Source organism: Parambassis ranga, chromosome 9, assembly GCF_900634625.1.
Source record: "Parambassis ranga chromosome 9, fParRan2.1, whole genome shotgun sequence".
NCBI classification, from domain to species: domain Eukaryota; kingdom Metazoa; phylum Chordata; class Actinopteri; family Ambassidae; genus Parambassis; species Parambassis ranga.
Genome location: NC_041030.1, coordinates 347,502 through 373,252, shown reverse-complemented (window position 1 = coordinate 373,252; position 25,751 = coordinate 347,502). Strand labels below are relative to the sequence as shown.

General features: G+C 40.7%; 4 protein-coding genes across 6 annotated transcripts; 1 reads left to right on the top strand and 3 right to left on the bottom strand.

Moving 5' to 3' along the window:
• Window positions 1–120: 120 nt before the first annotated feature.
• On the bottom strand, window positions 121–8,598 carry npc1l1 (NPC1-like 1). The gene is made up of 21 exons (XM_028413315.1): window positions 8,351–8,598; window positions 7,332–7,493; window positions 6,324–7,235; window positions 5,951–6,244; window positions 5,652–5,875; window positions 5,462–5,562; window positions 5,214–5,386; window positions 4,943–5,071; window positions 4,325–4,507; window positions 4,121–4,235; window positions 3,752–4,017; window positions 3,576–3,665; window positions 3,293–3,483; window positions 2,614–2,741; window positions 2,400–2,529; window positions 2,262–2,317; window positions 1,997–2,147; window positions 1,648–1,879; window positions 1,319–1,432; window positions 1,065–1,227; window positions 121–969 (listed from the first exon to the last, which is right to left on the bottom strand). Exons 1-21 carry the CDS (start codon window positions 8,390–8,392, stop codon window positions 740–742), a joined length of 4,086 nt encoding a protein of 1,361 aa, XP_028269116.1. The 5' UTR covers window positions 8,393–8,598; the 3' UTR covers window positions 121–739.
• A 2,335-nt stretch (window positions 8,599–10,933) lies between these two features.
• On the bottom strand, window positions 10,934–12,647 carry nono (non-POU domain containing, octamer-binding). The gene has a single exon (XM_028414783.1). It carries the CDS (start codon window positions 12,502–12,504, stop codon window positions 11,179–11,181), a length of 1,326 nt encoding a protein of 441 aa, XP_028270584.1. The 5' UTR covers window positions 12,505–12,647; the 3' UTR covers window positions 10,934–11,178.
• A 436-nt stretch (window positions 12,648–13,083) lies between these two features.
• On the top strand, window positions 13,084–19,038 carry pold2 (polymerase (DNA directed), delta 2, regulatory subunit). 2 transcript variants are annotated; one of them, XM_028414781.1, is made up of 11 exons: window positions 13,084–13,606; window positions 13,753–14,016; window positions 14,268–14,389; window positions 14,469–14,592; window positions 14,679–14,793; window positions 14,874–15,072; window positions 15,158–15,238; window positions 17,849–18,006; window positions 18,087–18,214; window positions 18,293–18,394; window positions 18,516–19,038. In XM_028414781.1, the coding sequence occupies exons 2-11, from the start codon at window positions 13,791–13,793 to the stop codon at window positions 18,674–18,676; spliced, it is 1,416 nt and encodes a 471-aa protein (XP_028270582.1). In that variant the 5' UTR covers window positions 13,084–13,606; window positions 13,753–13,790; the 3' UTR covers window positions 18,677–19,038. The 2 variants fall into 2 exon arrangements, with proteins under 2 accessions (XP_028270582.1, XP_028270581.1); XM_028414780.1 differs by having other exon boundaries at window positions 13,091–13,606; window positions 13,784–14,016.
• A 449-nt stretch (window positions 19,039–19,487) lies between these two features.
• Window positions 19,488–25,669, bottom strand: LOC114441323 (uncharacterized). 2 transcript variants are annotated; one of them, XM_028414197.1, is made up of 7 exons: window positions 25,551–25,669; window positions 24,593–24,689; window positions 24,363–24,459; window positions 23,461–24,007; window positions 22,831–22,968; window positions 22,060–22,186; window positions 19,488–21,435 (listed from the first exon to the last, which is right to left on the bottom strand). In XM_028414197.1, exons 2-7 carry the CDS (start codon window positions 24,627–24,629, stop codon window positions 21,299–21,301), a joined length of 1,083 nt encoding a protein of 360 aa, XP_028269998.1. In that variant the 5' UTR covers window positions 24,630–24,689; window positions 25,551–25,669; the 3' UTR covers window positions 19,488–21,298. The 2 variants fall into 2 exon arrangements, with proteins under 2 accessions (XP_028269998.1, XP_028269997.1); XM_028414196.1 differs by lacking the exon at window positions 25,551–25,669 and adding an exon at window positions 24,926–25,367.
• Window positions 25,670–25,751: the final 82 nt, after the last annotated feature.

Genomic DNA, 25,751 nt, shown 5'->3' with positions numbered 1-25,751 from the left:
AAAAAGACCTCTTTGCTACGTCAAGAACACAATCAGCACACAAACCCAGCTGCAAACAATCTCTGCTCTTCATGAGCGGGCAAAACCCCAGTCCTTCACACTAAAGGATTATTTACCTTGTAGAAGAATTCTCTCTTTATTTTTCAGCTTATTACATTAGGCTAAAAGTGTTAGCCATGTCTTCTTCAGTGCTTTTGTTCTTGAAGAAGTGTTAACATTATTATATATAAACATAGAAGTGGACAGTTTTATTTTTGTAGTTTATATATAGTTTATATATTTTACAATATATTTCATAGTAAACATTTCCTCAAAAACGTAGAATTACCTGTCATGGTAAACCATAATGACAAACTATACCTTGCAATGCTGGAGTGTGTGTTCCTTTTAAGTTTTCACACATACACAAAATAATTGCTTTTAGTAAAAATAAAAAATAGAAAATGAATACTTTAAGATTCTTTGTCAACCTTCTGCCTGGTCAAATAATTCCACAACTGAAGCTTTTCATTTGCGGACAGGAAGTTTGGCTCTTATTGCAGTACACCGCTGCATTTCTCCAAAATATTGCACAACTGTGTGTTTGTTCAGTCCCACCGGTCCATTTCTGATTGAGGTACATAGTTAAGTTAATGATTTCCATAAAAAGCCAAATACATGACTCCTGGTTTGCTATGTGTCCTTTTCTGTGTCCACCTATTACTCATAAGAGCTTAAAATCTGTTTTTGTAGTTGCCACTCAAAACTTGTCGATTCTTTCCTCTTTGTGGTTTTCTGTAACCTGTGAAGGTCTGCTAGTGTCAGTGGGACCATGTGTGGTGTTTAGGCCGAGATCCTGCTTTATCTCGTTGTCTTCATAGCTCAGGTTGTCATAAAATTCTCTCATGCTGTTTTTCATCTCCAGTCCTTGCCTGGCTTTTTCTTTGGCCTGCTGGAGCTGCAGCAGTACTGCCTTATTCACACCAGGACCTAAGAGAAGAACACATATGGACATTAATGTAGGTCTCACTCTTGTATTAGTTGCATCAGTGACAGATGAAATACAAAAGAAATAAAATACATACCAAAATAGCTGAGCAGCACAGGCAGGAATATGAGTCCATGAGCCATCCCCAGAAGAGTAATGACAAGGTTTAACCGGAAGAAAAAAATCTGGATGAGCTGTGCTTTGGCAAATGCCAGCACAAGGATGCCAGGCAGGTTGGTCATAGCAACGCCAGCAAATACCTTCAAGTTACAAAATAAAATACAGAAATGTATTTAATCGAACACAGAGTGATTAACTACTCCAATCTAGACTGAACTCTAATTTACTTACGGCACTGCCCATAGTGGCTGTAGCCTCTTTTGCTCTTTCCACACGTGTAGGCTTAGTGCTAAGTGCAAAGGTTCTTGTCATATGGGACACAAACTCTACAGAGATGCCCACTGCCTGCAAGGAACGTAGATGATAAAATCCGTTCAGATTATTCGATTCTTGTGTTATATCATGAATATATCATGTATTCAGTATTAAACATCATGTTTTGAGTTGAAATACTCAAAACATTACAAAAAGTCAATCTAGTGTCTAAAACATCTTGGTCAGTCTCCAGAACAACCATGTTTAGGAGACATTACTATATATTTTTACTGAAAAAAACTCACCGTGACCAGATTGATTAGAGCCACTGCATTGTAATGGATGTTCCACAATGTCATAACACCAACAGTGTCCACAATGATCATGATAATGGTGAGCAAGTTGAGCAGACCAGAGAGCAAATCCAAACCCAGCAGCAGGCAGCACACCACAAAGGTTGGCAGCAGACACAGGGAGATGTTGAAGAGCCCCTCTGGCACAATCGTCAGGTACTGCTCATAAAATACATTAGTTACCCTGTACCCAAACAGAAAAACATGGAAAACAATGTTAAAGGAAGAAACTACAAACTGCTGTTCAAATTGAGAAACTGAAAGAAAAAGACCTTTTTATAGAGGACAGTAAAGTACATACGTGTAAGGAAACACTTCAAAATCCTCTGAGGTGCCATTTATTTTCCTCATGCCCATAGTGATGTTGTGTGCCAGCTCTCGGGCCATTTGCAGGGCAGCAGTGAACTCCTGAGAGTTGGTCAGAGGTGTATGGTAAGCCATGAACCGAGAGGCTGGGGTGACAGGAGTGAAACGTTACTTACTGGCATCACCTCTGTTTACTAATAATGTCTTTTAATATCTCTGTTAATACATTTGACTTCTTTGGCATGATTCAAGGGACGTACCTATAATTTCCCCACTTTCATCTTTCACTACAGCTTTGTCATAGGCCCCTAGACCACTGTTAAAAAAGACAACAAGGAGATTATACTTGGCCCGCTCTGCGATGTGATGGTATGCATGTATGCAGTTTCAGTACTCACCCTTTGGGGCACTGCAGATCAGGCCTGTTACCCAGGAAGTCAGGTAGAAAGCGATTGAATTGCTCCACAGAAGGCCTGAGGACACCATTTGGAGGAACAGCCATGCACTTGCGTCCACAAAGGAAAGCAGCTAAACATGTGAGCAGAGTTCTGTTACTAAAGTAGGATTGTCTCTTCATGTAAACTGTGTTGTTTTCTCAGCAGTGAGTCTCACATTGGTTTGCAGGACAAAACTGCCCAGCATTTGGACCGAGAGTGTACAGACGGCAACATTTGGACCCGGGGTTCAACCAGTCAATGAAATCATCCACCCATGAGTTAGCAGGAATTGCCAGATAGGATCTAGAGAGGACATCATAAGTGAGATAAGACCAAAATCCAAAGAGTTCAACAAAATCAACAGTGTAACTCTCAGGCAAGCTGTTACTGCCTCTCTCCTGTCACTCAGAGGCTGTGGTGAGCTAACACTCTCCTGGTGAGATGATTGACTCATAGCACTAACGATAAATAAGCATTAAAGTTTGTGTTCATCTTTCCATCATGAGTCACACAGAAAGCAGACGTCACGATGAATATCCTTCTGGAGGGACTGAAATGCACCGAGACGTTCTGTTGCTCCTGACTGTTATCCTTATCATATACAGAGCAGCATGTAGATTTGTATCAGATATATTTGGGCTGCTTGCTCTCTCTGCTTGGCACATCTCCTCAGTGGGATTCATTACCTGAGTTTATGATTAACATATCAGATTGACTTGTACGTGAAAGGTTACAACTATGATATCAGTAAGTTCAAGGCTCTGTCAGTGAAAATGGCAATGATGTGAAAGACACAGGAGGATACTCAGTACTCAGTGTGCAACTTGTTTTACATTTCTCTCAAATGGACTCACAAATCAGGGTAGCTGGTGGCATACTGGATCTTCTGGGTCAATGAGAACTGATCACAGCCCACACTGGAGCAGGCTGCATTCATGCCCTCCACAGTAGTGAAGTTGAAGCCCCTTTTTGTAACAAAATAAACAGGGACACCAACTTCGAAGTATTTGTACAGGTACTGGAAATAGCGCAACATATAAGAGTCCTGTAGGGAATAAAATAACAGAATAATCTTTGTAATGTTTAAAGAGATCAGCTGTTTAATAGCAGTGTATGTATGTAGCTGTGCTTACTGACCTGTGGCATAGCTAGCTCCTGATCCAGACCCACTGTCACATTAAACATCAGGAATAGGGATCCACACAGCATGAAGATGAAAACTAACATCTGGCAAGAACATACAATTAAGAGTATTCAATTCCAAGGTACACATGTGCTGAAACAGTTTTGTGTAATTGTAAAGAAATAGTTACCACAATGATTCTGGTGTAGCGGTGTAGCAGAACAGGGGCATAATACTTCCTCATGAAGGGCAGTAGCAAGCCCTCATTGGGTTTGTTGGGTCGCTGTGTTGACACTTTAACACAACAGAGCAGTTCACAGCGGTTGTTGTCTTGGCGCCGAGCATCCAGGGACAGCAACGCCACAAAGGCAGTCATCTGCAGAATGAAATCCATTAGCACAGCCAGAGCAGCATACAGAGCAAAAGTCTTCACTGCTGGCATGGTGGACAGGGCCCCTGGTAGAGCAGAACACAAACACATTTAGAAATGTATACATTAGAATGTTACTGTTACCAGTATTTGTTCTTCTCTCACATCAAACATATCAAATGTTTCTACCTAGAAAGAAGCACACAGACTCAGAGAGGCTGCACAGGAGCATACTGGGAGCTACATTTCCCAGGACGCGACCAATGTGCTCTTCTCGCTTCTCTCCAGGCCTCCTGACGTCTCTCTGCCAGGAAAGAGGGTAACGTTACTAAAAAGGATGATATACTCAATAATATATTAATCGAATAAATAATAACACATGTCTATACACACCTGGTACTCCAGCACAAAGATGAAAATGTTGTCAGCTCCAACAGCAAGCACAAGGAAAGGTACAACCTGCAGAATGACAAGCGAGGATGGGATTCCAATCCAGGAGTAGAAACCCATGGAGGCTAGGACAGAGCAGGCAACAACCAGGATCCCACCCAGACCCACCAGGAACTTGGAGTCCACCTACAGTACATAGATAAGAATAATTGTATACTCAGTGAACTTACAGTAATCTTTTGCAACATATCTTTACTGTATTGTATAACCTAATGGGCAATAAACCTATGTGCTCAACTGTTAGAATAAGCAGTTGTATCGCTGACACAGCAGTGACAGCTTATCATATATGTGAGCAGTACTGTTTCATCAGGTTTGTGTAGGACCGTGTATACCAAAAGCACCTGCTTCATGCTTTATACCAAAACAATCATCAAATACAGCAACACCTTAGCCACTTGTTTGCACCTCTCTGAGGCTGCAAACTTTGAGCTTCATGCTAACAGCATCAAAGGCTGTTTACTGTATGCCACAAAAATAAAAAGTCAATGGAAGATGAAGGTTGTGAGAATTTATGGTATGGGGACCATGAAAGAATATGCAAAACCTTTTCTCTCTTACCAGTATGCGTTTCCATGAAGAGTACTCCCCCAGAGCCACAGCAATGTAAACAAAGATCACAGCATAGCTGATCATGAAGATGGGGATGTCTTCTGCTGTTGTTCGATTAATCTCATCCTCTAGAGACCTCTGTGGATATGTCCAGAGTGGGGATGGTGGAAGGGATTCAGGTTTAAGAGGTTAGATAGTGAATACTCTTGGTGGCTTAGAGAGCTGTGATCACTATCTTCTAAGCATTTTTACTTGAACAAGATTCAATTATTCACTTTACCTCTGCCATGTATGCAAAGGTGAAATTGTAGTCTGGGCTTTTCTGGTAGTCCTGGACAATTTTAAGGAAGTGTTTCTCCCACTGCATGGCCACTCTGAACTTGGGGTTATTGCGAGCATAGTTGTTAAGCGAGAAGGTCAGGATGAATGCCTCAGCATTGGTGAAGTCATCATCTGAGAGGAACAAAAAGGGAGTTTTCTGTTTTGCAGGTATTTCATGTTTAAACGATGCACCTGGAAAACACTTACTCTCATAGCCTCCCACAGCCAGGAAGGGAAAGACTGGAGCTCCGTAATCAGCCATGCAACTCATCCCTAGATCAGTGATGTCTTTGAAGGACAGTGGAGAGCTGGAGAAGAGCAAGGAAGAGAAGGAAGGTTATGCCCTATAGCATATAGTATAGGTCCATTCATAGCCGTATTTTTGATGAATACTAACTTGAGGCAGTAGATAAGATGGTCTCTCCAGTCCACCTCCTTGGTCACTCCCAGCTCAGTCATGTTTACCTTAGCATTAATGTTGTCTAGGCTATTCTGGAAGTACTGTGGCAAGCTGTTAACTGCACAGTCAGTCAGAGAAGGGTTGGATGGATTTAGTGGGGCAAAACACACATCCTTCAGACTTGCTGTGCGGTTTAGATCCTCTGACCAGAATGTGATGTTCTAGAAAATGCAAAGGAGAGAGTCAGTGATTCAGAACAATTTTCACTGTCAGCCCTACATGCATGACAACTTTACCTGTATCTGTTTCTGGAGCTCCAGCAGCTCAGTGATGAGATCTTTGGACACAAGCCCACTAAAGTTCTGTTGTCCGAACAGCAATGAGTCATAGATGTGACCTTTCCTGCCCGGCGCAGTTAAGATCAGCTGGTTTGTCCTGAAGAATGGGTCAAAGTAGGAGTCATGGAAGTCTTTCTCCTGCCTGGCCCGGCTGTTGGGAGCAGACCACAGCTCAACTGGGTCAGTGGTGAGCTCGATGGACTTGAGGCCAGCAGAGAGAACAGATACAACTACAGCTGACAGCAGGAGCACCTTCAATGAAGATAATAGTGTTTTTAGCTTCTATGTGCAACAATAAAGAGTTCCACTTTTGCTAGCTAAAAATACTTACTGTGAGAGGATAAGATGCCATGAGGGTCCCCCAGTGCTGAAACTGTAAGCTCAGGAAAGCCTGAGCAGCTAAGCTGTTTCTGTCTAACCATGTCACTTCTGATGGATTAATGACCCGCTGGGTCACATCATTGCTGTTCTGGTCTTTGATTTTCCTCTGGTGTGTTGTCTTCTCTTTATTCTTTCTTTTTTGATACACCACCAACCAACAGACAAAAAGGTAAAACAGGAAGACAAATATCAGGAGACAGAGTAAGACAATGGAAATCACAAGGAAACCATCTGTCCCTAACAGTCTGAAGGGGCCGGGTGGCAGTGCAGGAGGAGGCACACTCGGGCACGACTCTTGACAGTCCTGGCAGGAGCACACCTGACCTCCTGTTGGAGTGGTCTCGTTACACTTCAGAGCACGTCCATTGTAGGGAATCACACCCTCTGGCAGTCCTGCAGTGTCTCCATCTTTTATCAGTTGGAAGTCAATGTCCAGTGGAGCCAGGCCATTGCTGGAGTCCCCCTGGAAATCATACCAGCGCTGAGGGGTGCACAGTTTGGCTCCATAGCGACCACACATGGTGGAAATAGCAAAACCTCCTGTAGCCGGGATCCTGACATTTTTACAAGACTGGAAAGCAGCATCAGCAAAACTGGTGCTGATAAATGCCTGGTAACCCACCACGGCCTCCCTTGTCTTGCCCAGGGTGGTGACATTCATGACCTTGGTAATATTTACAGTTTGGGTCTGGTTCGGGCTGCAGGTGTTGATGCAGTGCAGGTGGGCAAAGTTCTCAGCACAGGAAGGGCAGCGGACCAGCACGGCCTTAGACAGGGTCAGGCTCATTTCCAGGGAGGTCAGCTGTTTGATGGAGCAGCAGGCAAATGTGTTGCCCTCTCCGCGGTCCAAAATGGGACACACCTGCAGCAACACCAACATAAGCATAAGCCCATTTGGACAAAGAAACATATAAAATTAGATGTGGCTCTAACAGCAGACAAAGCAATATCTACAAACCGCTTTGAGTTTCCTGTAATGTTCCCCTGTGATGGCCCTGGCACGGCTGTAGTTGAGACAGGGGACAATAGGAGGAATGAGGGTTTCTCCTAATGATGGGTTACGGCCACACTCTTCATAGAAAGCACAAAAGCCTGGCTCATGCAGGGCCTCTGACAGCACCTGTGTTTAACATAAGAGTGTTAAAAACAATCAACGAATGCTGAGGGCAGCTATTTCTTCACATTATTACAGAAGTATATATATCAGTCTGGGATCATATAGAGGTACCATATCTCTCAATACCATAAATAGCTTAGTGGTCATGACTACTACGTTATGGTTTATTATTTACGCTATCTGTAAATTTTGTCATATAAATAATAAATGTCATGATGACTGTACTGTGTCCTGCCTTGTCAGCTGTACGCTGCAGTAATTAAAACCCATCTAGGATCATAAAAACAACAAATTACACACAGGCATTAATAACTGATTATAATACATTGATTTTAAATTTTAAATTGAGTTACAGCACTTTAGATTTCCCAGGGGTACTTTGTGAATGAAGTATACGGCTTTTTTGAAAGATCTTTTTCTTACTTTTTCTTTTTTAGCTTATTTATTATTATTGTATTCTTTTCCTTTCACTATAAAATGGATTGCCAAAAACAATGTAAACTGCTGCAACATTTACGAGTGAGATTTCAAATCATTTTAGTCCTACTTATCTCTGTCAGAGTTGACATTTTATCTAAGGAGTCATTGATCTAAATGGTTTGCATCTTTGCTGTTACTGTATGTTTAATAGTATAATAGTAACCTTTGTATTGTATTAGAACTACAGTACAGGCTTTTTTCTATTTTTAAAACCTTGTCACATGTCAGATCTTAGTAAAAATATTTAGAAAACAAGTACTTGTTCGTGGACTAAGACAATTCAGTGTATACGGCTGTACAGTCAGTACATTTCATTCTCAGACTTCAGGATAAAGCACTTGTTCTAAAACAACAGAAAGAAAAACATCAGATCAACTCACCATAAAAGTTAGAAAAGTGATCAGGGCTGCGACGTGGACCATGATTCCTGAAAATGTTTCTTCAACAGAAGAGTTAGAGCCCTCAGTTATTCGGTAAAATGGAGTGTATATTAATCACTGCTGTCCTACTGCAAGTTTCATTCTACACAGTCAGGAGAGGCGTATGAGAGTTGTCCTCTTTCTTCTATCATTTGTCCATCAGTCTCTTACAATGTTAAGCTTGTGGAAGGAGAAACATCATGGCATGTGCAACGTCACCGCTGATGTGATGTCACACCTATCTTATCTGGTCTGATGCAGCTGCTGACCAATTGCAGCTGTGAAGCAGCCATTCCTCTCATTGATAATTAACCTTGGATATATTCTGATAGTGTTGTTTAGGAAAAACTAAGGGAATCCATAACGACTGCCACACCCAGTTATTCACTTACAGTAGGTGTCTCATCAGGCGTCATGAACATAGAGAGGGTTTTTTTATTATTACAAGATAGAGAAGTGCATTTAGCAAAAATGCAAAGTACTCTACAACACTGACCTTTAGACCATCATCACGGCACAGTGCTGTGTGTAAGCTATCTAATCTATAAGGTGCAGAGACAGTCCCCCATCTTCTGACGATGTCCCTGCTTATTTCGAGTAAAACTTTTTGTCCAAAAGTCTTACGTTAAATCCTATGACTGCGTAGACAGTAGCAGGCCAAGACAAAATGACTTATAACTTCCTGGATCACGTTCCACAATATCAGATCAGCTTTGTAATTAATGCTGTTATCATACATCAAGGTCACAGCTGAGATAAAGCTGGCAACTGAGGCTCTGCACTCATAAGACAGAATCATCAGACCTATCAGGGCAAAGGTGCACAAGCATTCAAATTTGTGATAAACAGAGATGGTAAAAAAGACAAGAAAAAATACGGCAGATATGGAATGTGTTTTGTTCTTTCATACACTGATAAGTCACGGAAACACACAGAACTTAGTAACTTTTTTGTAACTTGCCAACAACATCAAATACTGATGCATATATAGCAAAGCAGAATATTATTCAGAAGAAGATTATTATAGTCTAATATATGGGCAAGCTCATAAATCCTGATCTCATATTTCTTTCTTCTGAATAATATTTTGCTTTGCTATATATATATATATTTCTTCTATATACTTGTTCTGTTTGTGTATTAAATATGTCCTTTCTGCTCAGTTTTATCATGGTATGACCTTGACCAATGAAGAAGGTTCTGGTGCATATTCTTTATGAGTGCTATCTCCACACCTGCAAGGGACTCTGCCCATTCATAAAATCATTTATGAAGATTATTGTTCTCTGTAATGTATGATGTTTGCTGTCTGAATGAATTATGATGAATTATATGATCATTTTGCTCTCTCAGAATTCTGAATGAGGCCATGATAACTATTGAACATAATAACAGAAACAGGCTAATTAGTGTAATGTGCACTAATACAGTACAGCATTTTTATTTTTTAAACTGAACATGACATTACTGGAGGTTGTTTCTTTCTGCTGCAAATTAAAAACTTGTTGGCACTAATATAATTGTAATATAGAGGGGATAACTGTAACTGCCTTACTAAATTAATGACAATACCTTTTAAATTCAACATGCTTCCTGAATTAGAATTATGCATCTTTAATTACACATTAAATCTAATACATATCAACGATGTCAGCAAGGATTTCAGTTTGGTACTGTAAAGCCTCAGACTCATTTTATTCAAAGAAAAACCTTAAGAGATCAAGTTGCAAAAAAAAATCTCACTTTCTTTGCTCCAAGGTACAAAGTGCTAAAAATAGATGATACACTGTTTAGTAATCTAAACCATCTACTTTTCCCTCTTTATGATCTGTTCCTTATCATTTATGGAGCTCTTGTCCTGGCTGCATCTTGTAGCGAGCTGACTTTTTGGACTCCGATAAGGACAAAGGGTTTTCCTCAGCATGGTTGTGGTCATCAAAAGAAAACTGTCTGTAAAGATATAAAACCTTCACACGACAGAGTATCTGCAAATATCAGGCTTAGCAAGTGACTGACAAATCCTCTAACAGATGGATGTTTTGACATGTTAACAGGTGATTAAACGTTGTGATTTAGTGATTTCAAGATAGCAGAGGGTTACCCAAAGTGACTAAGTTAAAATCCAAACCAGGATGATATTGGCATATGCTAGCTGCCACTGCTTAACTTCCAAACACGGTTTTTGTTCAAGCTCAGCTTTATAAGTCATTTCATGAAACTCAACACAAGAAAGTGATGTAGGTAATTGATACTATACCATGGGTCACAACATCAACTTCATGGCTAATACGTGATTCAACTTCATGATATCGGCATGTTAAATGGTGTCAGGAGCTAATATAAAGACCCCATTGTGTCTCTGATTGTTGTTTTGTTATCTGCAGCACAGGAATTAGGTTCAAGATCACTGATTAAATCAATCAAATCAATACTAGAAATCCAACTTAACCAAAATTGAAAAACCCCTGTGCACACAGGACCTTTCTGAAGTGAGCTCATTTACAAATATTTGGGTGTCTGCCCATTCTGAATGACAAAAACATGTAAGGAATCATGAATTTATTGAACAAGTTAACATATCCATGACAAAAACATTTTCTATTTCTATGAAAAAAACATTAATGAAAGTAAAAGGAAAACACGTGGTTCACCTGGAGAGTTTTGTTGTTTTAGTACTAAAACATAAAAATACAAATAAAAACATACAAAAAATACATGCATTTGTCAAAGTTCAAAAGTAACACTCACTATCTGCGCTTAACAGTGAGTATGAAAAACAGACATGTGACTCAGAATCTGCGTTGCTTATTGGGTCCATAGTCTCCAGGTCCAGGGAGGACTCTGGGGAAGCCTCCCTGGCCCCCTCCAGGCATGCTGTTGTTTCCTGGTCCTGGCATCAATGGAGCATTCTCGGCAGCCATGCCAGGGGTACCAGTAGGACCAGAGTTGCCACCCAATGAGTTTCTGTTCATTGGCATCCCATGGCTGCCCATGTGCATTCTTAAGTCTTGCTCCCTATTTTCAGAGAAGTTGCCCCTGAAACCCTCCTGCTGCCTCTTCATCATCTCCTCATTACGCATTCTCAGCTCCTCCTCTCTCCTCCGCCGTTCCTCTTCCTGCCGCAGTTCAGCTTGCTTCCTTTTCTGCACCTCCTGACTGTGGAGCTCCTCCATCCTTCGCAGCTCCTCCTGCCGCCTCAGCAGGTCTTGCCTCATCAGCATCACCTGATGCTCATGTCTGGCTGCCTCCATCTCAGCCTCCAGCTTCTCCTGAGCTTCTTTTATGTTGCGGTCCACCATTTCATACTGCTGCTTCTCCATCTCCATCAGGGCCTTCCAGCGCATGGCATACTCATATTCAAAGGAGCCTGGTTGAGCAAACCGTGGGGGCTGCTCACGTTCTTTGTAATACTGCTGGTTTTTGTTTATTAACTTTTCTGTCAGTCCCTCCTCCTCATCAAACTGCTCCATAGGCTCCACTGTCACCGGGCGAGGAAAAGCTGTGAGAAGATAGGCACCATCGTTACACTTGTCTAAAGCCTTCCTTGCCGCTGGCTTTGAGGTGTACTCCACTACCCCCTTCCCTGTGGGCCTCCCTCGGTCATCTACTATGACCACAGCTCTTTCAATCTGACCAAAGACCGCAAAGGCCTCCTCCAGCAGCTCGTTAGAAACAAACTCAGGCAGGTTCTTCACAGATAAAGCAGCGCCGTGTGATGCAAACTTCACCCGTATAGGCCTGCCTCTGAACGGTGTGTCATCTAGCTCAGCTCTGGCGATCTCGGCTATGATCCTTGTCTCCAGTCGGATGAATCCGAAGCCTCTTTCCTTGTTGATAAAAATCTCACTAGCTTTTCCGTACTTGGCGAACAGCTTTTCCAAGTCTTCCTCAGTAACTCCAGTGGGTAGATTGCCTACAAACAGCCTACTCCGCTGAGTGAAGGTTTTCTCGCCGGGTTTCCTGAAGCTCTGTGGCTCCAGTGTTAAGGCCTCATTAGGGTTTGGTTGCTCGCTAGGCTCAGGCTGCTGGCCGTTAGTGTTAGCCCCTCCGGGTGCTTTCTGGTCTCCCTGGCGATTGGGGCCGTGGTTGTGCTGGGGGCCTCGGTGTCCTTGCATTTCTTTTGCGGGGCAATTAAACCCGAGTCGGCGAAACGCTCCTACTAACCAAAAAAATATTATTAAACGGCGGTGGACAAAGAGCTTCTAAAATGGCGAGGTTGCGAGTTACCGCGGCGGTATTGTGACCTCATACAGTGCGACTTAAAAAAATATATTCATGACGTAGTGTCTGTGCGACGACAGCATAAGCTGTCTGCCTGTCTTAGCTTGGTCTTCGCTTGCTATTCTCTTAATGTTCTGCTTTGTGTTGCTAACCGAAACTTTTAATGCATAATTTCCACAGTTTTCCTTCACGAGAATACGCATTCGGCAGAAAGTGGGAAATCAAAGAAAGTAAAATGACAAGACATGAGGGTGCAAGACAAAAGACAGTAGTTTATAATCCTGTGACTTTAACGTGGATATTTCCAGCGGTGTTCATTAAACTTAAAAAGACACTAAATAGAGGAAAATCTGCAAACAGACTAAAAAAGAGCCGAAAAACAAAAATGCCTTTTGTCACCCAGACTTAAATATAAATGTAAAGGCAAAAACACCAGACCCCCTAGCTTTACAATCGACAGCAACAATATTGTTACGATTTCGTTTCCGCATTGAAGTAATAGAAAGAAACACAATCATTCCAGTCAAAACAAAAAGTGCAGGGTTGACGACAATAAAGAAAAACACAAAGGAGCAAACATAACGAATAACATTGACACGCAGGATTAAACAAAACGTGTGTGAATGCGAGTCAGAAGGGGAAAAGGTTTATAATGTTTCACTGCTGGAGAGCTAGAGAAAGTCAAGAAAAGCTGAATCTAAACAATGTTTTTAAAAGACTTTTTTCTGGATTCCTGTAGAAACAGTACTCCAGAAAAGTAGGTGGCAGCAATGGACCTTAATCGTTGAAGAAGAAGAAGAAGAAAAAAAGAAGCAGAAGAAGCAGAAGAAGAAGAAGAAGTGGTGGTGGTGATTTCGCGGGAACGATTTCTAGCTCACAAGGCAGAAAAACAACAGCTTAAAAGCCAACTGCAGACAGAGGCACAGCAAGCCTCCACCCGCCAGGAAACTACCAGAAGAAGAAGACATAACAAGCCGGCGCCCTTCGCATTTTAAGGTTCGATCTTTCATCTGAGCTATTCTCATTAAAAGTTGGCATACTTATCAATAGTTCAGAGAACTCGGGTTCAGTTAGTATGTAAGCGAGAATATTAACCTGCTAGCAAGTGAAATTGTATTTTAACGGTGCTTCTCTGCCAATAGGAATGTAAACACATGTCTGCATCTTCTTCAGGACAGTTATGTTCTCCGATTTGAGCGCCCAGAAGGAGGGCTCCTCTCTCCTCTGCCGTCCTGCCTCTGAGAATCAGGGTCCGGTGTTTGAACGGATGTTGCTGGCCTACAGTCCTTGCTGTGAGCGCTTTAAAGCTGGGGAGAGGAGCTTCGGTCGTCAGTATGCTCATATTTATGCAGCACGACTCATGCAGATGAGGCCTGTGTTATCAGCGAGAGCTCAGCAGAAGTGGGGTAAGCACTGGGTACCTGGCTTACATCTGGCCCAACACAACAGACCAGCTCCTCATAGATCCTATAGTATATCTGGATGGCATTACTTTGGCCTACAGTACAACTGTGAGGAGCCTCAGAGTTATTTTTGACAGGGACATATCCTTCACATTCAGACAAAGCTCATAGATGTCCTGAGCCAGTGTGATAGGGCTCAGTGGAATCTGGAATTGTGGGCAATCTAAACTGTGTTGGATTTTGTCTTTGTCCAGGAACAGATGTGCTCATCAGGAAGCTGTGTGATATGGAGACAGGGGAGCAATGCTGCATTGTAGGGACCTTGTTCAAGCGAATGGATCTGCAGCCATCTATTCTAAAAGAAATCAGTGAAGAGGTAGGCAGTTATACTAAGTTTTCTGTAAAAAAAAAACAGCTGCTGACTGCTGTTTCTCTCTTTTTCTACTCTCCTCAAGCACAACCTTCTGCCCCAGCCTCCACGTGCCAAATACATTAATGAATCTGATGAGCTAATTCTGGAGGATGAACTCCAGAGGATCAAACTAGAGGGTAAAATTGAGAAAGACAAGTGTGTCACAGGTCAGTTTTACAGGGTGCTCCATCTCACTGCTGGGTGTCGGCTGTGAATATGTCATGACTGTACAGGCATTGCTTTCTTTCTCCAGGAAGTGTTATTGCAATATATGGAGCTGAAAGGACTGATGGGAAGTTTACAGTTGAGGACTATTGCACAGCAGATCTCCCTTTGCAGCCAACAAGGCCAGAACTCAGCTCTGACAGGTAATCACACACATACACAGCAAAATCCCAGTCCTTTGCGATAGACTTGAATTGCCCCTTTCTGTTTCTTCTGTCTTTAGGTTTGTGCTTCTGGCCTCTGGACTTGGTCTTGACAGTAGTCAGGGTGACAGCATGCTGGGGCTGCAATTACTGGTGGACATGGTAACTGGTCAACTTGGTGACCTGGGAGAGCAAAGCGGGGCAGCAACAATTTCTAGGGTTATACTAGCTGGCAATCTTCTGAGCCAAAGCACCCAGGACAAGGAGGCGTCAATAAAGGTCATTTACCTAGGCAGGTTTACAAGGCACACGTGTACATTCTTTCACTTGCCTATATTACATTTTTCTTTTGTTTTTTTTTCAGGCCAAGTACCTCACCAAGAAGACTCAGGCTGGCAGTGTGGACGCCATTCGTGTGCTGGATGAGCTGCTGCTTCAGCTGGTGGTGAGTCTGGATTCTCTTATCTGAATGAAGATGCACTTTGTTCTTATTCACAGAACATGTAGTGTGAAATGATTTCTCTACCTTAAGAAATCTCAACACTGAGGTAGCTACACTATCATTAGTAAGGCTGAATGTGCTCCAGTCCACATTTTCTCAGTCACTGTCTGATTCTGGTATCTAAAATTAAATGTCTACCGAATATCTACTGAACCAGAATACCAAAGGTCTTTTGCCTTGATTATTTTTATTGTAATCAAAAATATATTGCATCATATATGTATGCCCTAGCCTTTTATTTGAACTGTAGTTTTCACATACAAAAGAAAATTAGGTTTACCTGTTATGCCATCTCAAAAACAATATGGTCTTAGTAACCTACCTAGTGAAAAAGGGTTAAAATAAATACATTTCAGTACATAGTTCAGAGGTAAGAAGAATTTTAAGATAATCCTTTATTAGTCCCCCACAGCGGAAATTCACAGTGTTATAGCAGCAACAGCACACGTAAGGAGAAAAAAACATATAGAAAAATAGATAAATAGAATGAACACAAGGTGAATGAATGCTTGATTAAATACCAGAATAAAGTGACTTGAGTACTAAACTGTTATTGCACATGATGACCTGGTATGGTGAAAATGAACACAAGGTGAAGAAATGTTTGATTCATTAACAGAATAAAGTGACTAACAGAATATAACAGAATAAAGTGACTTCAGTACTGACAAAAATGCTATGTTGTTGCTATGTTTTCGAATGAATAGTTGCTGTCTTACAGAGTAAGCTGCAGCACAGTGTGCAGAGGCAACATTTTTGCTCCTCCTAATGTCTGAGCCAGGTGCATTTGTTCATACACTGTAGATCAAATCTGCTGCCTCTATGTCTGTGATCTGGGATGGTGAATACAAAGGGGTGTTAAAATCACATAAACACTGACTTAGTAATTTGCTCCCTATTACTTAGAACAAGCCTTGAGTATGTCCTGTCGTTCTGATCCTCCTCCTCACTGGTAACTTCCTCCAGTTGTTTTGTTAAAGCACAACAACAAAAATGTTGATAATAGTTTTCAGTACCACTTCAACGCTTATCACTACTGTTTGTGGGTTTTATTTGTGCCTACGTATTTCTCATTGCTTTCAGTTTCTAACAGAGTGAGCAGATAAAGAAGATAGACACATATGTACACTTTGCTCTCATGTAGGGGAGACCGGGGCTTGTTGTCACACTTTTTACACTCTGTTATATATCTTAAAATTAGTTCATCAGATTGTTAAAAAATACTTACCAAATGAAAGAACAAAGTCTTGGGCACAAACTTTGTATTCATTTGGTTTTGATATCTCTTTTCTGTGCAGACTTATCAGCATTTAAATAGGGGGTGCACACATGTGACATGCTGCCCCATTAGCGGGTAAGTTGTCACACCGTGTGAAGTAATAGTTGGCATAATGAAAACAAGAACACTTCAGTTTATTTAATATTCCAAATTAAATTTATCTAGATAAAATTCGATTAATGAACTTGAATAATGACTGTCCAACTTCCTCTTCCTCAGTGACCTCAGCATCACGTCAGGTGCTGTGCGGCCATTTCTTGTTTTTTCTTCTCCTGTGGTTTTTCTTTGTTCTTTAAAAAAAATCACACATTGAACAACCATTAACAGCAGATTCTCTGTCTATTATTGCATATACTCAAGTAGTGTGACAAGTTGCCCCAAATTGGTTGAGACAAGTTGCCCCAAACAGCCATGTTTGTTAATATCAGCCATATTTTAAAGTTAGCTTGAAGCAGCACTGGAACTAAAGTCTGGCGTAACACTTTATTCTCAACAGGTTCAAATGTTAAATAATTGATATTTGTGTCTTTAAGCAGACAATTACAAAAATATTTAGTTGGTATTTTTTACTTTTATATGTAAAAAATGGGAAATTTGTCCTCACCTCAGTTGACAGCGTGCTGTGCTTTTCCCAGACGGGATGTGACATCACATTGTGTTTAAGCCCAAAACTAGTATTCCACTTTTGAGTAGACCCCCTTTGTGGTCAAGTTATTGCAAGTGTGACAACTTACCCATGTGACAAATAGCCTCAGTCTCCCTACAGTGTAATTTTACAGTGCCTGGTCATAATGTGCAATGACGGTACAGTATTGAAATCACTTTATTGTTGTTATCATTACAAGCATTCTTCTTTTTATATTCTTTTATATTTCTTTGTTACTATGCTTATTTGTGCTTCTATTACTTCCAGCTGCTGTAACACAGAGTTCCCTATATGAGGGACTAATAAAGGAAGAGTTAACATCTTATTCTGTTCTAATTTTTGAAAATGTGGCAGTTTTGTTGATTCAAATCACAATGGCAAGTGGGTGATGACATGTGACTAATGACTCAAGAACATCGGTCTAAAATTAACTTTCATGTATATTCAACATTACAGAAGAAGAGTAACAAGTTGTAGAGCCTAAGTGGCTTCAACAAAATTGTGTTTAAAAAGCAATACAAACTGATGATGTAAAACAATCTGTCTCTGGGTATGATAAGATTTGATGATTGGTTGTAATATGAAGATACATATCTAATGCTGTATGTTACTGTTTCCTTATGATTAGGCCTCACTTCCAGTGGATGTAATGCCAGGTCAGTATGACCCTACCAACTACACCCTTCCACAGCAGCCTCTCCATCGATGTATGTTTCCCTTGTCCTCTGCGTACCCAACACTGCAGCTGGAACACAATCCATATCAGGCTAATATCCATGGAGTGAGGTAAGCCGGTTGTACTCTTGCACTTTCTGCCTTCCATGTACATGTATGTTTAAGAATTAGTTTCAATTGTTTTCATGAAGGTTCCTGGGCACATCAGGTCAGAATGTGTGTGACATTCAGAGATACAGCAGCATGGACAGTCACCTAGAAATACTTGAGGAAACACTGAGACTCAGACACCTGGCCCCTACAGCACCTGATACTCTAGGTTAGTTGATCCATGCTAGGCTTCTGGTGGGACTGAACATGATATTTGTATTTACGCCATCATCCCTTTTTGCATCAGGCTGTTACCCATATTATCAAAAAGATCCGTTCATCTTGGAAGACTGCCCCCATGTATACTTCAGTGGCAATGCCCCAACCTTCGAGTCAAAACTTCTGAAAGGTCAGTGTCTGATGTGTGCACATCAAAGACCACAAATGCAGATTGTTACCTTTTTTTCTAGAACATTACTTTTGCCTTAATTGCACAGATTTGAATACGTTTCCTCTTCTCTTTGTGCCAGGTCCTGATGGTCAGGAAGTCCTTTTGGTTACTATTCCAGAATTCAGCAGCACCCAAATGGCATGCCTGGTCAACTTACGCACTCTTCAATGTGAGCCTGTCAGCTTCTCATCCTTTTGTACTGACGAAGACGAGGAATGTGAGATGAATGTCAGCCACTGAGTGTTGATTGCTGCTAACATGCAGGCACTTCTGGCACACCATTCAGACATAATTTCTCCTTACTACACTGAGACTGTTTGATAGGCTGTATAAGTTTGCTTCGGTTATGAGGACAAATGACAATAAGTAAAAGATTAAAATGATTTGCCTTTGAAAGAAGGAAACAAAGAAGTCATTATACATTTATAGATTAACAGCTGATTGTTAAAAAGAACAATTAAAAGCAGCTGCAAGTAAAAGATAAAAGTAGCACTTAAATATAAACAGCACCAGTCTCCAGCAGCATTGTCAACAATGTCTTTAGTGAAGATTTAATTTAGTCATCATGTGTAATTACTTCTTAATTAAACAAGTGAACAATCCTTTTTTTCGTGGTCAAGTCAATCTTCTTTAAACCTTTCCAACTTAGACTCGGTGGTACTCAATGTTAAACTTGCTAAATCACCAAAACATTTCTGGAAAATGTAGCAAAAGCACATTTTCACCATTTAACCTGAGACCCTTGCCTGTCCCTGATTTTGTTTTAAAAACGAGATTGAAAATTTCACATTAATAATGTGTTGTACATACATTGGAGAAATCTGTAAGTGATCAACAGAAACAGTTCAATCTTTCAGTTATTCATGTTTAATATATTTTTTACTTTTAAATATTTTTCATATTTAGCTGTTTTAAGATAAGATAATCCTTTATTAGTCCCCCACAGGGGAAATTCACAATTTAATGTCAAAACATGAGTAACTTATGTCAGATTACTCAGAAATGCCAACACCAACCCTGCAAATGGGTTGATGATTAACAAACTGGGTGCATGACAGATAACTGGGTGTAAGCATGTGTCTGCATATATGTTACACATGTTTTAACTACATAATATCATAATTATCATAAAGGATTGCCCTGTGTTCCAGAATTTCACTTATTTGCATTATTCTGGAGGTTTCATGTTTGGCCACTGTAGAAAAAAGAGGCTAAACTACGTCCTATGACGTATGACCAGAATCTACAAAGTAGAACAACAAGCCATAAACCATCTCTTATTTGAGGAGTACTTTTAGTTTCTAGTTGGGTCTGTGTACCAATACTCAACAAAGGTATCATAACTTTTTGATTGGCCATAACATTATGACTACGGGTCACTGCTCATGCGGTTGACCGTCAAAATTGCCCCTTGGGGACAAATAAAGTATTCTGAATCGGAAATAACAAGATGTTTACCATACCAGAACCTCATCATAACCACACAATCATCTGGAGCCTATCCCAACTCTTGATGGGCAAGAGGCGGGATACACCCTGGACAGGTCTAGAACACTCTACATACAGCAGAGTTTATGATCAATTCATTGACTACACAGCGCCCATGGCCGGAGCATTAAGTTCTCATCTGTCCATAGGATTTTGTTGCAGAAGTATTGTGTTGTCTATTGTTTGTTCACACAGTTTTGCAGGCAGAAGAGTCTCTCTCCTGGCAACACGCTGGGGCCACACTATACAATTGTTTTGCCTGATTTTACCCACAATTCCATGTTGTGTAGTGTGTGTCTTTCCCAGTCTTAGATCTTGAAAAGACAAGGAGTACACACTAACAAACTGGCTTCAGCTGATTTTTTTCATGTCGGCTGAAAGAAGGGATCATAGACTACATGATTTGTCAAACCAACTAAAGCCAACTGAATGCAGCATGCATGGCGACAGTTTACAAACAAACATACCAGTTGGTGGCAGTAATGCGTCAATTTGTTGTTTGTCAATTGCCAAAAAAACTGTACAGCTATCTGCTCAGAAAGAAAAACATCAAGGAGAAAAAACAGGTTTGGATCAAGTAGTGGAGGAGTCTATCATTGTTTTGATATCCCCACTGCTTCCTGTCGTCTTCATACGGTATCTGCTGTCTATCTCCCTCTCTTTTTTATTGGCTGTTGTCAACACGTTTTCAGTTAGGTCTGTGATCAATTCACACTACCCCCAAAAATCAAACAAGTCTGAATGACTGCGACTGAGGTCGGGTCAGGTAGGACTGGTGAGAAGGCTTGCCAATTCTTGCTGTGTCTTGGTCTTTTTTCATGCAGACACACATTCATATGTTCAAAGCTGATTAATAAATGTGCTAAAGCAGTGCACACACAGCTTGCTAAAAATCATAGAGTTGCAGAATAAAATTGTACCAGCTGGGCAGAAACTAGGAACTTTATGATTCCTTACACGTGGCTGACCCAGTCTCCTAGAAACAGTGGCACAGTGGAAGAGTAGAGTCCAGCCCCAAAGACTCAAAATATAACACATGAACAATCCAACACTCCAATTTGAAAACACACATTTAAAACTGTGTCTTTAACAAAACATACACTGTGAAACTATAGTCCATATAACATATATTATCAAAGGCATTTTAGTGATGTGTACAACTATCTGAAGTATAAAGTACTATACCAAGGGAAAAGAGGAGATATGTATAATGAATGTTATGTTTGTACAGTAATTCCATTAGTGAGGTTGTGAGGTTTTGAATTCCTCAGTAGTAGCCTAGGTGTAGCCTACAGTAAACTGATTTTGATGACTGAATAAGTGAATTTTGCCATGTGTATTAAAATAAAACACAAATTCTGCTGAGTCACATGCTCAGTCTGCACACAGTAAATAATTTGTCTTTAGAATCTTGTCCCAGTAGCAGTCCATTGTAGCATTTGGCAGTAGCTCTGCATCATCCACCAAATGGATGGTGTTGATTTTCATTTGATGGTTCTGACTAGTAGTCTCTGTAGGATTAGAAAACATTTAAATACATCTCAAACTATAGATTTATGAGATTTAGAAGACGTATGAAGCATGGAATGGAATCTTGTCCATTTCAGAATTTCACAACTACACATCTGTTTTATTTGACCTCTGTATATAGTTAAGGAGCAGAATCGATCGTACACCAGTGAGGAGAAATGCACTGTGTACACGCTTGTGCTAGTGCCCTCCATATCCACCATCAAGTACTGAACTGGATCTTTCCTATCTCTACCTTTACTGACAATTCCAAGATCTCTGTCTCAGACAGTGTTTCAGACGGTATACTGTGAGTTCATGTCCTAAATTATTAAAATACATTGCTCACATTTTCTCTATACATGTCCACAGTTATGATAATTTAGTTGTTAAGCATCATATATGACCTGGTGACAAAACATTTTTTTTAAATGGGTATAATCCTTTAAAAATATTACCAGCAGTTTTAACACTATTTGTGGTGTGTGTGTGCACTTGTGTGGAATGATTGTATTTTGAGTGTATATTTTCCTAGGACTGTGACAGTGAGCTAAAACAAAAAAAACCCTTTACTGATTAACACAGAAAATTAATTTAGGGCATGTCAACAGACAGAAACAACAAACCTGTCAGCATCTCTTGAGCAGAACCAATGTTGTTGTGTTGGTCAGCCATAAGATGTTTTTCTGATGTTCTTTCCATGGCGTCAGTGTTTAGTATGTAGTAAGACAAAGACTTGTCTCTGAACATCACCTGGGAAAACAAGTGTAAGGAATTCTGAGACATCTCATCCAAACCCCATCCATTATTAATAAGAATATCAAAATTTATTTTGTGTCCTATTGTGACATACTGAGTCTTTTTTTAAAAAAAAAATAGTGATACTGAACATATTGTAGACTGCATGCTTTAACACTGCAGACTGCAGTTAAAGCATGCAGTGTAGACTGCATGCTTTAACACTGCTGTCTCCATTAACCCCATCTTCATCAACTGTGTTGTGTTGCTTCCAGCTTCTGAATATCCCACTGTCCACTCTGTAAAACTCTGCAATGGCTTAGAGGACATTAAGAATGCTTTTAATGTAGAGTTCATAGAATGCAATCATAGCTTAAAAGAATATTTTTAGGGCAACTCCATGTAAGGAACAGACAAAAAGAAAAATTAGTCAATTAGTGAATTGGTAAATTCTAACCAGTCATTCTAAACAAAAAATACAGTTATCGTAGTTTGCACAGCTTCCCATTGGAATTAGTAAACATACACATCTTTCTTGTAGTAGTTTCTCTGCCCAAACAATACCTTAGGGTGCATTTGGGTGTTTGCATTATAAGGAAAAGGTAACAAATACAAATTAATTACCTAACTAATAATATTACAGCAATCTGGTGTCTAACCTTGTCGTGGGCATATGTTGAGCTGATAGGTAAACTGTTACCAAGGAAAGACTGCACCCATTGTTTAGGGTCCAGGTACAACTTGCCTTTACTCATTATGGAGCCATCAGCCTGAACATGAGCAAGGTGCCAGTGACCCTGCAAAGGGCATGAAAGTCAGTTGTTTTCCTGATTCATTGCAGATGTTTTTTGAAACGAGTGAGCAAACATTAGCAAATTCACATTACTCATGTTGATTCTTAAACAGTTTATAATTACATAGTGATTTCCCACCTACTCACAGGTACCTAAAGCACTGTAATGCTACTTAATATTTACCCTTTAGCACACACCAAAGGTGCAACTTCTGTGAGTGCCTTAGGGTTAGGTGTCATGCTTAGGGCACATTGGCACGAAGCCAAGGCAGGGAATGGAACTACCAACACCATGGTTATTGGACAATCACTCTACCACCTACTGCCACCCATCCCTTGCATTTTAGAATAGCAGCCAATTTCTTATGTTTGTTAAAACTGGAACGTATCAACTGTTATTGTTCATTTATATTTTATACATTATTTGTATGTCATTAGTACCATAAAGCAACTGAGATAACAGGTTGTTAAACATTAAAAGGGAGCTTTGACTTACCTTTAAAAACAGTTGTAGAGTGCCTCCAGGTGGTATGACCCCCCCTCGAATGAGCTGATAAAGATTTATCATGCTGTCTTCTGTCTTTGATTTTATGAGTGCCTTCTTTCTTGCCATCTTGATGTGTTGTAAAGTGTTGCAGGTTCCTTGTTTTGGGATACCTTCACAAGTCTTATACTTGTCATTAACAGTGTATAATGGAGCCTTCATGCCCTGGGTGTTGTTTCCAGAGGGCGAAGTGAACACACTGGCCTGTGTACCTGATCTTTCTCTGTGTTGTGCTTCTTGATCACAGTTGTGTGCTTCTTGATGTTTTAAAGATTTTGGTATGGAAGCTATGGGGAAGGAGAGGTCTGGCCTTTGATGCTCTCTTATGTTGCCTTGTTGATAAATGGAAGGCTGAGTTGGTAATTTGCCTTTCATGGTCACATAATTTGTTACCAAATACATTTGCTTATGGAGGATTTCCATCAACTTTCGCTGATATGAAGCAAGAGAGATGAGCTGACTTTTCAAGAGACGGTGCTGAAGAGAACAAGACACACTCCTGTATTGATAGAATCAAGAAATATTGCTGTTATCTAGGACATTGATGTGCTGGCACAGTGACTACACTTGAACAGCTATAATCTGATTTTTGTATTATTTATATTTCAACTAAGACTCTGCCATATAAACACTGTTTTCTAATTACCATAGCCCGATTAGGGTCATATTCACAGTAAGACTTAATTGCATTAAGGCATGTAGTATGCCGATCTTAGTCGCATTAAGTTGTTCAGACTCTGTAACTCCTCCCCTTTCTGTAGGGAGAAGAGCTTGTAAAACAGATAATGGTCATACTATCCACTGGTCTGTATTGCAACACCATTATCATTACCTTATACAGTTCCTGTACTGACCAGTATTTTTGGGCAAGATTATTCTTCTCCAAATGCAGCTTGGTGAGTACCTCAATCAGCACACTCTGGATTTGTGTGAGAGCTGTACGACATCTGCCTGAAAAACAGTATATGAAACTATTTTTATGCCTTTCTTTTACTGAGGAATTACATACATATCGTGTATTGAGAGCTGGATTTGGTTCTTATAAGCTATGTGCTTTAGCACTAGACATTGCTGTTAATCATACCTGCATCCATCAGATCTGTCAGAGGCCAACTTAACATTTGTGTTTGTTTCCTCTCAACCTCCTCCAAAACCACTGCTATGGCTTCTGAATGTTTTGACTATAAAAATGAAAAAATTAATAATGATAAAGTAATTCCACACAACTCCAAACCACGGTTACATTTTGTGCCATGATACTACATGTCCCACAATGACAACAATACTGTCCATTTAACATAAGATGGACCAATACAGTAAAAGCACACAAGGCACATTTAACCTAGTTTTACCTAATGATAACACACAACAATGATATCACACTCAAGTACACAAAGTTCCTGTAAGATGTTCTCACATAAATAATGTGGCTGTCTCTCTGTTGAATGGCACACTGTCTGCCTCCATCTCTGTCACTTCTGGACTGTAGGCTGGCTGTGTCACTGCGGCTTGGAATAAAACTACTCTGGTAGGAGAACTGCATGCTGAAGCTCTGAGGATTCAGCAGGGGACTGATGCCAGGCTGCCAGCACCAGGCTGCCAGCACCAGGCTGCTAAAGCACAACAAAAGCTGTGTAATGACCAAGCTTAATTTAAACAGTGAGGCAATATCAAGGTCATCATTGTCAACAATATATGGTTTGAAAGATCAATAACTGGGGCAACTTGTCAGGTCAAGAACACTTTCAACTATTGGCGTGTTGTGTGCGTGTGTGCGTGTTTCGAAGTGTCAACAAAGCCTTAATTAGCCATCACTACAATCACTGCGTTAACTGGAACTCCGGGAGCTACATGCTAGGTTAGGGGCTAAAGAGCCAGGTAATAATAAAGCTTTGGGTAGAACGGAAAACTAATAATGAATTGACTCCACGATGAGGACTAGGTTGCTGCTGTGGAGGCGGTGGCAGCATTCCCCTAAACTAGTGTCTCTGGACAGAGCAGGTGCGCCACACGCTGGAACACACCCCGACATGTTGGCTTACCTCGGATCAGGAAAATCTTCGGAAATTCTACCTCCAAATGAGCACCAAGTTGGGCTGGCTAAAGGCTAACCCTGCTTATCGGTCTTGGCACCAAATCCTGATCTCAATGGACGTCCTGGACCACCAATAATGAAACTTCCACAATTTGGGGGAAAACCCGGAATGGAGGCGGCGGCGCGTGGGCTTGGTGACGGCGACGAC

Excerpts from the sequence above, each read along its gene's own strand:
- npc1l1 (XM_028413315.1), bottom strand. The coding sequence starts at position 8,392 with ATGGTCCACGTCGCAGCCCTGATCACTTTTCTAACTTTTATG. Across the intron at positions 5,876-5,950 it reads AGCTCCAGAAACAGATACAG|AACATCACATTCTGGTCAGA; the intron begins GTAAAGTTGTCA and ends TGCATTTTCTAG. Across the intron at positions 2,742-3,292 it reads GCCACCAGCTACCCTGATTT|ATCCTATCTGGCAATTCCTG; the intron begins GTGAGTCCATTT and ends TGTCCTCTCTAG.
- nono (XM_028414783.1), bottom strand. The coding sequence starts at position 12,504 with ATGCAAGGACACCGAGGCCCCCAGCACAACCACGGCCCCAATCGCCAG.
- pold2 (XM_028414781.1), top strand. The coding sequence starts at position 13,791 with ATGTTCTCCGATTTGAGCGCCCAGAAGGAGGGCTCCTCTCTCCTCTGC. Across the intron at positions 14,593-14,678 it reads GAAAGACAAGTGTGTCACAG|GAAGTGTTATTGCAATATAT; the intron begins GTCAGTTTTACA and ends TTCTTTCTCCAG. Across the intron at positions 14,794-14,873 it reads CCAGAACTCAGCTCTGACAG|GTTTGTGCTTCTGGCCTCTG; the intron begins GTAATCACACAC and ends TTCTGTCTTTAG.
- LOC114441323 (XM_028414196.1), bottom strand. The coding sequence starts at position 25,051 with ATGCAGTTCTCCTACCAGAGTAGTTTTATTCCAAGCCGCAGTGACACA. Across the intron at positions 22,187-22,830 it reads CAACATATGCCCACGACAAG|GTGATGTTCAGAGACAAGTC; the intron begins GTTAGACACCAG and ends TTGTTTTCCCAG. Across the intron at positions 21,436-22,059 it reads TGCTCAAGAGATGCTGACAG|AGACTACTAGTCAGAACCAT; the intron begins GTTTGTTGTTTC and ends CTAATCCTACAG.